The 17,039-nt window shown below is 44.1% G+C and overlaps 1 protein-coding gene across 1 annotated transcript in view; it reads left to right on the top strand.

The window, feature by feature from the left end:
- Window positions 1-17,039, top strand: part of slc25a13 (solute carrier family 25 member 13) — a 470,724-nt gene that overhangs the window by 256,466 nt on the left and 197,219 nt on the right. The window contains exons 6-8 of the mRNA XM_072510240.1: window positions 9,861-9,999; window positions 10,599-10,692; window positions 12,562-12,640. Coding sequence (XP_072366341.1) covers window positions 9,861-9,999; window positions 10,599-10,692; window positions 12,562-12,640 — 312 coding nt within the window. The remainder of the gene's footprint in view (window positions 1-9,860; window positions 10,000-10,598; window positions 10,693-12,561; window positions 12,641-17,039) is intronic.

The raw sequence follows: 17,039 nt of genomic DNA on the forward strand, positions 1-17,039 counted from the left end.
GAGGGAACAGATCTGCTTAGCCAGCATCAGGTGGGCCTGGTGTGTCAGTGGAGTGGCTGAGGTTAAATCCCTGGTAATTTTCAAATCTTGACCATTTGTGGTTTGGGCACAAAGCTGTTGGGTTTTGAAAATGCAATCTTATTAAGTGTATTCTCTAGCTTGCCAAATTCATGTGGCTCTACCATGAGGCAAGCAATGTCGGCTGCCATTTCTATTCAGTTCAATAAAGCTTCTCACGGAAAATGCTGTACAGAAGTGGAGAAAAAAATAGATTTTTGAACCCAGGAAATGAGGTAGAGACGACACTGAGAATCCAGGAACAGAAACATTCAAATCTACAAAATAAAAAACTGCTGAAGGGGACAAAGGAAAACGGACAAAGGGTGAAAGTAAATACTGGATGAGTAAAAATGGCTGCAGTAATTTTTTTCCATTCCAACTCCACTGAGATTGTATGGTGTTACCTGGCAAACTGGTGGTTTTTCCATTTACAACAATAAACCCATGAGATTGCAGCAGACTTAATTAACAAGCCTGAACTTAGTAGAGTAGTCACACTCCTAACGTAACTGAGGAGGGATAGATACACTGTGTATACCTCTCTAAATTTAACTGATAAACATAGAAAGCAGTGTTTTAAGTGCAAGAAGCAGCATCATTTTGTATTTTTTAAATATTCATTTGCGGGGTGTGGGCTTTGCTGGCTAGACCACCATTTATTGCCCATCCCTAGTTGCCCTTCAGAAGGTAGTGGTGAGCCGCCTGGCGTAGTTACACCCACTGTGCTGTTAGGGACAGAGTTCCAGGATTTTGACCTAGTGACGATGAGGGAATGACAATACGTTTTCAAGTCAGGATGGTGAGTGACTTAGAGGGGAACTTCCAGGTGATGGTGCTCTTGGCTATCTGCTGCTCTTGTCCATCCAGATGGTACTGCTCATGGGTTTGGAAGTTGTTGCCTCAGGAACTATCGTGAGTTCCCGCAGTGCATCTTGTAGATGATACACACTGCTGCTACTGTTCGTTGGTGGTGGAGGGAGTGAATGTTTATGGAAGGGGTACCAATCCAGCAGGCTGCTTTATCCTGGATGGCGTTGAGCCTCTTGAATGTTGTTGGAGCTGCACTCATCCAGGCAAGTTGAAGGTATTCCATCACACTCCTGACTTTCCTTATGGATGGTGGATATGCTTTGGGTTTCAGAAGGTGAAATAGTTGCCGCTGGAGTTCTAGCTTTGGACCTACTCTTGTAGCCACCGTATTAATCTGGCTAGTCCAGTTAGTTTCTGGTCAATGGTAACCCCCAGGATGTTGCTAGCGGGGGATTTATTGATGTTAATGCCACTGAATGTCAAGGGGCGATGGTTAAATTCTCTCTTGTTGGAGATGATCATTGCCTGGCACATGAGTGGTGCAAATATTACTTGACACTTGTCAGCTCAAGTCTGGATATCGTCCATTTCTTGTTGCATTTGTTCATAGAATCAGCAGTGCCGAAGGAGGCCATTCGGCCCATCGTGTCTGCACCGGCCCTTGGAAAGAGCACCCTACCCAAGCCCATACCTCCACCCTATTCCCACACCTTCACCATATCCCCGTAACCCTACCTCACATTGTTTGTACACTAAGGGCAATTTAGCATGGCCTATCCACCTAACCTGCACACCTTTGGACTGTGGGAGGAAACCAGAGCATCCGGAGGAAACCACACAGACACAGGGAGAACGTGCAGACTCAGCACGGACAAGTGACCCAAGCTGGGAATCGAACCTGGGACCCTAGAGCTGTGAAGCAACTGTGCTAACCACTGTGTTACCGTGCTGCCCTCATGGACTGCTTCAGTATCTGCGGAGTCGAGGATGGTGCTAAATATGGTCAGTCATCAGCGAACATTCCCACTTTTGTCCTTATGATGGAAGGAAGGTCATTGATCAAATAGCTGAAGATGGTTGGGCCTAGGACACTACCCTGAGAAACACCTGCGATGATGTCCTGGAATTGAGATAATTGACTATCAACCACAAGAACCATCTTCCTTTGTGCCAGGTATGACCCCAACCATTGGAAAGTTTTCCCCCTGATTCCAATTGACCCCAGTTTTGATGGGGATCAGTGATGCTATATTTGGTCAAATGCTGCCTTGATATCAAGGGCAGTCACTCTCACCTCATCTCTGAAATTCAGCTCTTTTGTCCATGTTTGAACCAAGGCTGTAATGAGTTCAGGACCTGAGAGACTCTATTGGAACCCAAACTGATCAGTGAGCAGGTTATTGCTAAGCAAATGCTGCTTGATAACGTTGATGATCGCGAGTGGACTGATGGGACAGTAATTGGCTGGGTTGTATTGTCCTGTTTCTTGTGTGCAGGACATACCTGTAGGAGCGTTTCCAAGGCCTGAGTATTCAGCTAGCTTTTACGTGGGGTTCCTCCCTCATATGGCTTAACTTTATACACAGCTCAGTAGACACATCAACCGGGTTAAGACGGCTTTATTATTCCAAGCTCGGTTCATGTACATGGAGAAAGATCTGGATAAATGCCACGATCAATCGGCTAACACTGATAAAAACACACTAATTATAGCGTTTTCTATAAATCCATAGCCCACCCCACTTGGACTTGATCGAATCCTTGGAGCTGTCACTTCTATATTATCCAGTAAAATTTACTTTAAACAAAATGATGACTTGTGATCAGCTCATGATTTAACCCCATCCTGTCACCTGTTGTTTACCAGGATCTTGTGTCCATTTTAAAATTGTTTTTCTGACATTCACATCCGACTTATCGCAGTCAGTTTATGTCCACCTCGTTCATCCAGGGGCAGGGTGCCAAAGCTGGTTTCCCCTTCACGCCATGGATTGTTTGAGACAGGATATTGGGAGCACCTATAAAAACTGGACACCCCTGTCAATACCCTGGATAATTTTCCACATTATTGGATAGATGCTGTGTGCAGTGTTATAACTGTACTAGAAGAGTTATAGTTCTATACTATTAGATGGCAGGTTCGGGAGCACAAGCCTTCAGTACTGTTGCCAGAATAATGCCATGGCCCATCGCCATTTCAAAATTTAGTGCGTTCAGCCATTTCTTCATATCATGTGGAATGAATCGAATTGATTGAAGATTAACATCAATGGTGCTAGAATCATAGAAATGGTACAGCACAGAAGGAGGTCATTCAGCACATCTTGTCCATGCCAGCCCAAGGACAATCAGGTGCTTTCTACACCCGGTCCATAGCCCTGTAGCTTAAAGCACTTAAGGTGCAGATCCAGGAACCTTTTAAAAGAGTTTAGGGTCTCTGCCTCCACCACCAACTCGGGCAGCAAATTCCAGACTCCCACTAACCTCTGCGTAAAAATGTTTCCCCCAAAGATCCCTCTGAGCCTTTTGCCACTTATCTTGAATGTATGTCCCCTGGTTCTAGAATTCTCCACCAAGGGAAACAATTTTATCCTGTTCAACCTATCTCTTCCCCTCATAATTTTGTACACCTCAATTAAGTCACCCCATAGTCTTTTTTATTCCAAGGAAAATAACCCCAACCTATCCAATCTCTCCTCATAGCCACACTTTGCTATCCCTAGCAACATTATTATCGACCTCCTCTGCACTTTCTCTGGAGCAACAACATCCTTCCTGTCATGTGGCGACCACAACTGCAGACAATATTCTAGTTGTGGCCTCACTAGTTCTTTTATACAATTCTTTTTTTAAAATAAATTTAGAGTACCCAATTCATTTTTTCCAATTAAGGGGCAATTTGGCATGGCCAATCCACCTAGCTTGCACATCTTTGGGTTGTGGGGGTGAAACCGACGCAAACATGGGGAGAATGTGCAAACCCCACACGTACAGTGACCCAGAGCGGGGAGCGAACCTGGGACCTCTGTGCCGTGAGGCAGCAGGGCTAACCCACTGTGCTGCCCTCTTTTATACAATTCTAACATTATATCATTCCTTTTATATTCTATACCTCTGCCAATGAAGGAGAGAATTCCATATGCTTTCTTAACAACCTTGTCTACTTGAACTGCTGCCTTTAGTGTCCTGTGTACCTGTATGCCAAGATCTTGCATTTCGTCTACCCCTCTTAGTATATTCCCATTTATTGTGTACTTCCTACAACTGTTGACCTCCCTAAATACATGATTGACCTCACTTGTCTGTGTCAAATTCTATCTGTCCCATTATCACCCACTCCATCAACCCATCTACTTTGTTTTGAAGATATTAGCTATCCTCTACATTATCCACTACTCGGCCAAACTTTGTGTCATCTGCAAATTTCCTATTCATATCCCCACATTCATGTCTAAATTGTTAATATATGACACAAAATGTAAAGGTCCCAACACTGAGCCCTGTGGAGCACCACTTGAAACAACTTTCCAATCGTAAGGGCAGCCATCAACCATTACTCTGTTTCCTGTTACTAAGCCAACTTTTTAAATCTAGTTTGCCATATTGCCCTGTATTCCATGGGCTTTCACTTTCTTGACCAATCTGCCATGTGGGTCTTTGTCAGATGCCTTGCTAAATTCCATGTACACCGCATCCACTGTTCTACCTTCATCAACCCTTGCTGGGGACTTCTGAAAGAGGCCGAGATGGATCATCCACTCTGCACTTCTGGCTGAAGATTATTGCGAATGCTTCAGCCTTATCTTTTGCACTGATGTGTTGGGCCTCTCCATCATTGAGGATGGGGATATTTGTGGAGTCTCCTCCTCCAATGAGTTGTTTAATTGTCCACCATCATTCATGACTGGATGTGGCAGGACTGCAGAGCTTAGATCTGAGTGTGGGGTATGCCGGGCCATGAGGTTGCAGATTATGCTTGAGTATAATTCTTCTACTGCAGATGGCCAACAGTCTTGTTGCTAGACCTGTTCATTCCCATTTAGCATGATGGTAGAGTGACGCCAGTGAGTTGGGTCTGGGAACAACCAGTCACATTTGTATCGAGGGTATTAATGCAAATGGAATGATGCTATGCTCAGATTGAGAAAGAATGCCTGGCTATTGTTTTTACTTGTGAGCATTTTCAACAGTACCTGCTTGGGAAAAAACAAAGCAAATGTGGAGTCCACCACAAACCACTACTATCTGCTCAAAGCAATGGCAAAGAATGTTATTTTGCTTGTAAAACTATCATCTCAACGTGATCCACAAGCAGGGAAAACAGATGTACATTGCGGACATGCTGTCAAGAGCAGCGCTCCCTATGAAGAAAGTTGAGACGACTACAACAGAATGTGACATCTTCCAGATTCAATGTGAAGCATTAGCTCAACATGATCTGGAATCCATCAATCCAGCAGAGATATTGAATCTGGCAGCCATGTGCCTTGCTCAAATCAAGCAAACTACCAAACAAGGTGCAACTCCATAAGCATTATTAGAAGTAGTGATGAAAGAACGGTCAGAGGGCATCAAGGATAGACCTGTGGTCACAAGAGCATATTGGGCATACTAAGACGTATGACAGCCCAAAGTGGCATCTTGTACAAAGAAAATAAGTGTCATCAATCCTAAAGAATGGTGAGAGATGCTGAAACATATCCAAGCAAGCCATCGGAAATTGAATTGACTCTGAGAAAGGTAAGAGATGTGGTTTCCCGGTCAAATATGAGCAATGAAATTTCAGACCATGTCGGCCAATGTAGCGCGGGTAATGAGCACCAAGCGAAACAAGCTAGAGAGCTGTTGATGATACGTGGCATCCTGGAGACACTACGGATGATGCTGGGCCTGACCCATTGACTTTGGCAGGAATGGATTATTTTGTCACTGTACACTACTTTTCTGACTACTGGGAATTAGACCAGCTAACGTCAACAACGTTTAAGAGAAATAGTAAAATGCTTGAAAGCACTTCAGTCAATACAGCATTCCAAACATTGTGATGAGTGACAATGGCCCTGAGTTCACAAGTGAAGAATTCAGCCAATTCCCGAAAGATTGGGGCATTCAGCACTATACAATTTCTCTGCACTATCCCCAGTAGAATGGAAAGGCTTAGGCAGCAATGAAAATCACATCCTTGAGTGGACAAACACACTGACTGAAGGCAGGGAATGTAGAATTGTCCAGAGACTGATGTCATGCTGCAAGGAAACTACTCTTCCAATAGCTAAAAAGCCACTGAAACCAGAAGTAGGAATAGGCATGAGTGAAAAGATCAAGATGAAATAACAGTTAAATTTGAGTTTGATTTCAAACCATTACCAGAGCTGAGCTTTAGAGAGCGATTCAGCATGCAAACCTTCAACTCTGTCAACAGGAGACAGCCCACATAGGAACTTGGCACATGCATAGCAAAATTGTCATTTTGATTGTAAGCAGTGGAAGTGACTGACCAAACTACGCTGGTGCAACCACAGGCATATAAGCAGAACTAACTAAACTGTTCCGTCACAGTAATTGGGCCTTCAGGGAGAAGGACTCTCACCAGCTGCACTGAGTACGAAACTACTATCACTCCCAATAGTTCACAAGTCTCCAGGAACCGCAATGGAACAATAGTAGTCACCAAGGCAATCAGGGTCAAGGGAATGACACTCTCTGGACAAGGAGCATCACCCAGATTAATCGCCAACATGTAAACGTTCCAGTAAGAGACCGGCAAAGTTTAAAGACTGTGGGCAAAATTTTCTCAAAAATAGGCAGAGTGGCACTGCGGGTGGGAAAAATGGTGAGGAAGCCGCCATCCCTAAAGGTGCCTTTCCCTGTTGTATTGTTCTGCATATTGCCAAAAAAGAATGAAGGGGAGGGTCCCATGATGTCACAGAGCCTACCCTGCCAGCAATTCGTTTTTAAAAGATCACGCCGCCATTTTTAAGGCGTAATTTTTTTTTAAATTACACAGAGAACCCCCTCTATTTCTTGGAACACCCACCAATCACCCCCCCCCCCCCAACCCAAACCACAGAACACTCCCTCAGCACTGCTGCACGGGGATTTCTCCTAGCACTTCCTCGGCATGCCTCTGGCGGGTTCTAATCTCTAATCTCCAAGCACGACATGGGAGACCTAGTATGATTCACTTCGGCATACCCTCACGCCGATATGAAAGGGGGGAAGAAGCGATAAGGCATGAATGACTGATAATTATATTTAAATGTATTCAAATGGGGATCCCTACTTTTACCATCATCATTCCTATTGTATCATTGGTGGAAAAAATTAGAATGGGAAATCCGTATTTGAGACTTAAGTGTTGACACCAACGCAGAATTTGTGGACTTTCACAGGAGCAAAACTTGCGCCATATCTGGACTGAGTCCGCTACTGCTAAGGGGCTAGCACCAGCGCCACGTGTAACACAATTGATTCCAATGAGAAACAATGCCAGATTTGCCGGTTTCGTGATTGACACTCAGGAGGCTGACAAACTGCAGCCTCAAATACACTCTTCACTCCCCACACACACCATCGTGGCCAACAAGATGACAGCAAGGAGAGCGACACTCCATTTCACCAGCGCCGAGCTGGAGGCCTCCTGGGCGCGGTGGAGGAGAGGAGGTTGACCCTGTACCCGGGCTCGGGAAGGAGGCTGCCAGCTGTCGCCATTCGTCGTGCCTTGGCGCAGGTGGTAGAGGCCGTCAGCGCCACCAGCAACACCGTCCGGACCGGCCAGCAATGCCGGGAGAAACTGCACCACCTCCTCAGGGCGGCCAGAGTGAGTATGCAGAACTGTGCCCCTGGCATTAAACCGTGTCCCACACACCCGTAACCCTACTCCTCCTGCCCCAGCCAGTGTTACAGCTGGAGGACCCCCCTCCTCTCTCCGAAAGCAGATTGGATACCAGCTCTCCGCCCGAGACTCCGGAGACCCCGGAGCTCGACATCGTTGACCCGGTACAACAGGTACCGAATGGGCGGACGGTCGGAGGACAGGCCGACCCGTGGAACTAGCTGCCGTCCAGATGGGTCTCGAGCTTCTGGAACAGTCTGTCCCATCCATATTGGAGATACAGTCACAGAGCCAGGGAATACATGAGGGGCTGTCGGCGAGCATCCAGCAGTTGAAGGAGTCCTACCACGCGCAGGAGGTGGTGCCGACAATGTGTGCCACATCGCACGGGTGGCGTCCATGGTGGAGGCATTGGGGGCAACGGATTCAGCTGTGGATCAGCATGTCCAAGGCCTGGGGCATTCTGTGCAGGAGTTGGCCGAGGCCCAAGACAGGGTCCGGCAACCATGTGCCAGAGCCACCTGGACGTGGCGCAGACAGAGGGAGGTGGCCCAGTCCCGGAGGGAGGTGACACAGTTCAGTCACTGGCTGATGTGACACAGACCCAGAAGGTGATGGCACAGTCAATGGGTGATGTGATGCAGTCACAGACAGAGATGGTCCACTCCCTGTGCTCCATGGCCGCGAGCATGCAGACCCTGGTCGCGACCAGAGTGAGTCTCCAGGACTGGCAGCACCAGGTGGCGCGGGAGCCTTGGAAATGCAGGGTTGAGGACACCCAAACGGCCAGTATCACTCCACAGAACTAGGGGCCTAGGTGGGTGGCAGGCGAGGTGCACAGCAAGATGGCCACGGTAATGACAGTCCGTGCCTGGGCACCGCCCCAGTACCATGGGGGTCACCTCAGCTTGCTCGGTCTGTTCCCTCCCCCGCTATTGATCCTGGCAGGGGCGCCCCCCACCCCAACCAGTGTCCTGCCTGACAGCCGACAGTCACTCCTCTCTGTGTCCTACCTCCTCTCTCTCTCCTTCATCAGCCATGACGCTGGTTTCACGATTTTTAAAAGCACAAGTGAACCGCGCGCGCCATTGGGAACTTGGCCCATCGAATGCGGAGAATCGTGGAGGCCCCGGAGAATACTGGGTCGTGCCCGCTAATGATATGCAAACGGTGTTTACTGTACGTGCGTTCCAGTACCCATTGACGTTGCTGTCAAGGTGACGGAGAATTGTGATTTGTCATCAAATTTGCACCCACCGCGATTTTGCTGTTGGAACTGATTCTCCGCCCAATCACATTTTGCGATTTTTGCCGTCGGCAAACTGAGTATACCGCCCACTTTTTGGGACTCCCTCAGGATTTCCCGCTTAGACCGCCGATCCTGTCCCCCGAAAATGGGAGTGCAAAACTCTTCCCTATGTGTACAACACATGTGCAGTAACTTATTAGTAGAACATAATAGTTGTTAATGCACAAGAATAGTGGATAACGTGGGTAACTCTCAGAACACAGGATTATGCACGGAAATGTGCTTCTTGTTCGTTACGAGAAGAAAGATGTTTGCGTTTTGAATATTCAGCGTACTAATTTACTACCTAGATTGCCATAGTCATGTGACACTGCCATGAGACAAGCTCTGTAGGCTGCCATTTCAATTTAGTTCACTAAAGTCTCTCTCAGAGACTGAGACTGGAAAAGATTGCTATCCATATGCATGAAACAAAAGCAGGTGGCTGGGAGTTGCATTTCTCTCTCTTTCTCTCTTCACCCCCCCCCCCCCCCTCCCCCTCACACACACACAAAAAACTCTCTATGGCAGAGTTGCAACTCTGTTGCCTAATTCCTACTGATTAGCTTTCAAATCCAATAAATTAAGGCTCTATGCTATTGTAAATTACTCCCATTATACATGTGCATTTTTTAGGTTCGTAAGAGATGCCTTGTGTTCTGCCTATAATTAGTTGCTGCGGAAACTTTCATAGTAGAGCTTTTGATGGCTAGGGTCAGTCTTAACTATATCATTTAAGATTTGTTTATCCCCAAGTAACTGTACTGCATGTAAGGAATTTTAGTCCAAAGTATTTCCAATTCAAAAGATATGAATAACTTTGCAAGAGTAAAATTTACTATTTTTGTTTTCCGTTATTATTTGTAGGCAGCGGGAGGTACTCCAACCCATCAAGTCAGCTTCTCCTACTATAATGGTTTTAACGCTCTCCTGAACAACATGCAGCTCATTATAGGAGTCTACCATACCATATCTGGCTCCAGTATAAATAAGCATGTTAGTAAAGGTTAGAAGGATTTCTGATTATGCCTCTGGATATTTCCCAGGTTTAAAGGTGGGGAGGGTAAGGGGATAAGTATGCATATGCTGTTTTTAAAAATCAGTCACTGTTGGCCCAGCTCAATCTGCAACACATCTTTTGGCTACTGCATTTTAGCTTACTAGTCCTCCCTGTATACCTTTGCTGCTTTTTACTCTTATTTACATGTACGTCAAGTTTAAGTAAGCCAGAGAGTCCGATACATGGGGATTTAAAAAACTAACTAGGCTAACATCCAAAATGGCATTTTATAGAAATGGCTTTATAGTTCAGATTAAATATTCTGTAACTTATATTTCAGTACAGCAAACTGCCCTATGTGCTTGGACTGGGATTGTAATCAGTCTTATCTGACCACTTTTACTGCTTGTTCTTACTGCAGCAAAAATACTTCATTAGTTGGACCTTTTGGCACTGCTGCATGGAAATTTCCACATGCTCTTATTGCAGTGATCCACATTTGATTAATACCTTATGTCTAGTAATAGAAGATACATCTTCAAGTAGAATAGTCCTTTTCTAATGTTAAATAATGAAGCAATATAGTACATTTTTTTTAAATCCAGAGGAATTTACTCTCGCTGCCCAGGAACTTGGTCAAGTGACACCTATGGAAATTGATATTTTGTTTCAGTTATCAAACATCTTCGAACCACGTGGGTGAGTTGGTTGCTGTAAAATACAGTATTTGCTTTTTTAAATATATTCATATTTGGCAGTTCTGATATGTTCATATACAGGACATGAACAGTACTTGATGATCAACTACCTCAACTGATAACTACCAAATCTTGTGCATGTCATCAAAAGTTTAAGTAATTTATTTAGACTGCACAGAATGTGCATGATATATAGCTGTGGTATAGACACGATCTACCCGAATGGGAACAGTGTTCCATAACAAACGCATTTAGCAGGGGTGTTTCCCGGCACCGAGAAACCGCATGCTATTGAACGGGACTCTGTTCCAATTCGGGTAGATTTGGACTTCAACGGGGAACTCCACAACAAGGCTGCACTTAGTCTGCTTTCTGCACAGAGGAGCTTCACTCTCTGGAACTTCTCCGTGCAGCAGAATGGCGCCCCAATTTCTCGACCCCCCCCCCCCCGACACGACCTCTGAACCCCCACAACCCCAACTCACCTATAAGGAGGTCCTCAGGCCCCCCCTTCCCCTGGCCCCTCAGCACCTGCAAAGGTCATCCCTGGGCCCGATGCCCGTTGTGGGACAAATGTCAGCTTGGCATTGTCAGGCTGGCACCTTGGCAGTACCAGGCTGGCACCCTGGTACAATGCCACAGTGGCAGTCCCAAGGTACCTGGGTGGCACCAGTAGTGCCAGGTGCCACCGTGCCCAGAGGATAAGTTCCTGGGGGCCTCCAATCCCCTGGGAGACCCCCATTGCCATTCCGATTGGTCCCCGTTTGTGGGGATCAGCACTGAACGGTACTCACCCGAGATCTCCAAGGTGAAGGTGTTAGATTCCAACGCCTTGGTTATATTTGTGGAGAGCATATTAGAGTGAGACCTGCTGTCTTGTTCTAATATGCAGATTTGCTCATACGTGATCCGTCCACAATTGGTGGGATTCACATCACGACGTGTCGCGAGATTGTGTTAGATCTCGCAAGGTGTGGTGAGCCCGGTAGATGTCGGAAGAGAGATCTCTTGGCATGTACTGGTCGCGTCACCTTTCTGATGTAACGCTGCTGGTAGATCATGCCCACATTTAGGAGCAGAAAGGCTATTTGAATTAGTTAATTACTTGAGATATTTATTTGGAATATATTGAGTTGTAATGTCACATTTCTGTTTCTGACATAAACTTTGAGTTCAATGTTGTGAAATGTGTTCATTATTGATGGTTAGATAATTATTTAAGTATTTTCTGTATTTGTAATTACCAACAATGGGAATGCCACAGAAAACTTATGAAATGTAAATAACTTGGTTACAGACCTATATTAAGGTTTGACTTTCTAGGGCAATGTATCCTAACTTCTCTCTTCATCCTTTCGGGGTTGATCTTAAAAGTTGTGTATCAGTAATTTCTGCTGGGGTTTTACATTTATCTGCTATAACTTTAGCGGAAAGCCAAATACCCTTGTATTCATGTTGCCACATATTTCTGTGAAAGCTGAGGCAAATTTCTTATTTGGCAACTCCAATACTCATTGGTCCTCTATTTCCCTTTGCATCTCTAATTGCTCCCAAGGCTTTACTATTGTTTTAACTCTTGTGCTTCATACCTTTGCTAATTCCCTTTGTAATCTCTTTTTTCAAAGTTTCTCTTGGCATTTCTAATCATTTTGATTCCCTTTATATTTTTTAGGCTTTTTTGCTGTTATTAACCTTCTCTGCCAAACTGCTGGTGTTCAGTTATTTAAATTGTTTTCCAGTTCACCCAAGGGCTTATATACCCAAATTTATGATATGCATTCTTGGTGTGCAAAGACCAGGACTGAATTTGTAACATGTATGCTAAACTATTAATTTGTCATCTTATTGTATGTGTTGTTTTTCCCTATAGATATATCACACTCGCAGACCTTAAAAGAATAGCACCTCATGGGGAAGGAATCTTGCCATATTACCTGAGAGAATCTCCGGTGAGCGAGTTGCTAAATAAAAGTTACATTTTTAGGGTTTGCAACTGTGTGAAATTTATGTATTTAAACTTTGCAGGATCAAGTCAAATTGCTACCATAGTATTTAATATTGTTATTAATAATACTGAACTGGTTTTGGAACAAAAAATGTACATATTTTTTCAACCCTAAACCAATCAAAATTTTTATAAGTCTCTCACCGCAATTGTCCATCCCTTTCTGCTGGCGGAATCTTCTGGTCGCTGAAGTCGACCTTCCATTAGCGAGTTCCTGGTTGCATGGTTGGTGAGCCATGCAAACTGCCATTGACTTCGGTGGGACTAGAAGATCCCTCTCGCAGCCAATAGCTCGCTATCTCAGCCACGGGAAAATTTGCTGGGCTGCAAAATTTCGACCTATGTTTCAGGCATTAGTGGTTCAGTTTAGCCCTTTAATATCTTGTTATTGCACATTCACAAATGTAATAACTTTTTCATCAATATTTTTGAAAATTCAGCATTTACACTGGAATCTTGATAATCTACTCTTTTAGTACCTGCCACTTTTTATTCTTTTGTGGGATATGGGCATTGCTGGCTAGGTCATCATTTGTTGTTCATCCTCAATTGTCCTTGACGAGGTGCTGGCGAGACGCCTTCTTCAACAGCTGCAGTCCATGTGGTGTGGGCAGACAATAGGACTAATAAGATGAGAGTTCCAAGTTTTTGGCCTGATAACTGAAGAAAATGTGATGTAGCTCCAAGTCAGAATGTGTGATTTGATTGGGGTCTTGAAGGTAGTGGTGTTCCCATACTTATGCTGCTCCTGTCCTTCTAAATCTAGATTTGATTTGATTTGATTTATTATTGTCACATGTATAATACAATGTTACAGTTATAGCAAGGTGTAGAGAAAAGATCAACTTAATACGAGGTAGGTCCATTCAAACGTCTGATGGCAGTAGTGAAGAAGATGTTCTTGAGTCGGTTGGGACATGACCTCAAACTTTGGTATCTTTTTCCTGATGGAAGAAGGTGGAAGAGAGTATGTCCGGGCTGCGTGGGGTCCTTAATTATGCTGGCTGCCTTTCTGATGGTAGAGGGCCTGGATTTGGAAGGGATATTGAAGGAGCTTTAGTGATTTGCTGAAGTTTATTTTGTTGATGGGGCACACTGCTAGAACTGTGGGTTGGTGGTAAAGGGTGTGAATGTCAAGGAGGTGGATGAGGTGCCAATCAAGCAGGCTGTTTTTTCCTGAATGATGTAAAGCTTCTTGAGTGGTGTTGGAGTTATACTCATTCAGGCAAATGGCAAATCTGTTGTCACATCCCCTAACGTATGCCTTGTGGATGCTGGGCATGCTTTGGAGAGGCAGGAGGTGAGGAAAGTCATAAAAGAAGAAAACAATGGACATCGAACTAGGCACCAGGAATGACAATGGCGCACCCTGCCCAGATGACCTTGCATAGCCTCCTTACTAACATCAGGAGCTTGTGTCATAAGTTCATAAGATATTGGAACAGAATTAGGCCACTTGGCCCAACTTGCCTCGCACATCTCCTATAAACCTTGCCCCTTGCACCTTAAACCTATGCCCCCTAGTAATTGACCCCTCTACCCTGGGAAAAAGTCTCTGACTATTCACTCTGTCAATGCCCCTCATAATTCTGTATCAGGTCACCTCTCAACCTCCTTCGTTCCAGTGAGAACAAACCAAGTTTATTCAACCTCTCCTCATAGCCAATGCCCTCCATACCAGGCAACATCCTGGTAAATCTCCTCTTCACCCCCACAACCCAAAGATGTGCAGGGTAGGTGGATTGGCCATGCAAAATTGCTCCTTAATTGGAAAAAAATAATTGGGTACTTTAAATTTATTTTAAAAAAAAAGAATTACTGAGAAGTCTGGCTATGTTTTCTGCAATATTCTCATATCTGGTGACACTTGTCATCTTGCTGAGCTTGTTTTATTTCTAGCAACCTGTTTGCAGTAGCTGGTAAGTGTTGAGTAAGTATATGCTTCCAACTCCTTAATAAAGTATAAATCTTCTTACTTGGTTCCTTCTGATGGTACCCTTGATAGGGTGTCTTCTGTCATTTGAAACGTCCCTTGAACATACTGTGTTAGGGAGCCTTTCCTCTAATCTTAATCTGAATTGCTGGATTCTGGGCCGCATTTTTACAATTTCTTTCATGTTCAGAAGAGTGACTGATGGCTGACTTTCAATTGTGAATCATAATCCCATCTCATAGTCTGAGAATTTTTCACATGCTACCATTGCTTCATTCTCGATTGTTCAGTTTTTGATAAAGACCTTGAGATATAGTAAACTAGTTTCGGTTTACCATCTCTCTGCACTTGAAATAATACTGCTCCCAGACCAGCGGACTCTGCTTCTGTTGCTCCTATGGTCAGTAACTCTGGGTCGCAATGTGCCAAAATTTCAGAAGAGATTAAAGTTGTTTAATCGTTTCAAATGCATTTTGCTTGTCCACAGTCCAGTACCACTGTTGACACTGTCTCATCAGCTGTTTGAAAGGCACATTGACCTCTGCTAAGTTGGGAAGGAGCTTGTCAACTTATTTAACCATTGCAAGGAATCTTTGGAATCAACTATGTTCCTCGGTTGTAGGAATTCTCTGCTTATGTTTGCTTTTTGTGGATCAACTGTGATTCCAGTGGCTTGTACTTTGTGACCTAGAAATTTGATCATAGGTTTGGTGAACTTACATTTTTCATTGAATGTTAGGCTTGCATCCTGTAATACTTTCAGAACGGCTCTAACTCTGTGGTCATGCTCTTCAGTCATTGAACCATATATAAATATGTTGTCCAAATGACATGTTACTCCTTCCATACATTCCAGCATTTGAGACATTGTTCTCTGGAAACGTAAGGAGTGAACATAATCCCAAAGGGTAGCCTATTGAAACAATTACAACTGAATGTCATTATAAATGTGTCCAGCAATCTGGAATCTCTGTCCAGAAGCAAAATGTTTGCAAGCAATTTATCGAATAGAGTACTCTTGGTTAGTTTGACAAGGCTGAGGGCATCAGATGGATCTCATGTCCCACTGATTTGTTTAGTTGCATTAAATCAAGGCAGATTCTTATAGAGTTGTGGCTTTAGGACCGTGAGCATTTCTGAACACCATTTTGTTGGTATAGTGATTATTGCGATAACCCCTTGCTGGTGCATGTTTTAAGTTTCACTGTTAACTTTGCCCAAAGATAGGTGAGGGTCTTTCCTCCGTGTAAAGTGGCAGATTGGTTTAGCATCAGCTTGTTGGGTGATAAGACCACTCGGTCTTCAGTTTCCCTAGACCTATAAGTTATTTTGTAAATTAATTCCTGAATGCTTTGCTGTGATACTCAACAACATCATCCACTTTATTGATTAGCTTCAGTTTAAAGTATGCCTTTTGACTTAGTAAATAGCGTACTGTTACGACCCTCTGGGTTAGTGCGCAGTCAATTCCAGCCCCACTTGACACTGAGTCACAACACAATTGAAATGTATAAATAATTCTTGGAAAAACACGCAAAGTCTTTTGGCTCTTGGCTGCCCAATATCTACACAATCACCAGGTTTGTAAACTTAAACACAATTAATTTTATTAATATCAATAACTATAATTAAACATGAAGCAAACAAAACAGGTTTACTATTATCTAATTCCTATGCCCCCCTCACCCTTTAACTTGTTCCCATCCTCTATACAGACACACAAGATAGACAAAAACAGATGGTAAAAGAGAGGTGTAAAAATATTAAGTAAAAGGGTGAGTGTCTTTGTTTCCGATGGTACTCTTGCACACCTTCATTCAATTTTAGGTTTTCCGTTTGAGGTTCCTGTCTTCAGTCTGTGATGATTTTTACTGTAGATTCATTCAGGTGTCTGTATATTTATGTTGATTTGCTGGAGAAAGAGAGTGAGAAAAGAGAGCCGGTCCTTTCTCTGAGCATCCAGGACTCAACTGTTCTTTCCCTGGTTCTCTGAAAATCAGCCCGCTTGGGTAAGATCCAATCACTGCCTGTTACTGGGCAGAATACGGCATTTTGGCCAATTCATTCACTCAGGTGCCGAAAAGTTTAGGTTCTGCTGTCTGAAAGCTAGCACGGTGTTCTCTTTTTTGTAACTTTTGAATTCCTTACTTCCTCTGCTCGACTTAAAGGTATTTGTCCATTAAGCATCCATGGATCAAAATAACAGCAAAATTAAAGAATGGGGGGGAAAGGAATCAATAGCAAGGGCCCTTACAATGCTTATTTTTGTGTGGCATAGAGAGATTTGAAGATTTTTCTACCTTTGTGTGGTAGTATGTATTGGGGGTCATGTGGGACTGGAAGCCCTAATGTCATTGGCTGACAGATCCTGGTTGGCCGTTGACCTCAAGCTCCGCCCTGAAGGCGGAGT

This window comes from Scyliorhinus torazame, chromosome 6 (assembly GCF_047496885.1).
Source record: "Scyliorhinus torazame isolate Kashiwa2021f chromosome 6, sScyTor2.1, whole genome shotgun sequence".
In the NCBI taxonomy this organism is placed as follows: Eukaryota; Metazoa; Chordata; class Chondrichthyes; order Carcharhiniformes; family Scyliorhinidae; genus Scyliorhinus; species Scyliorhinus torazame.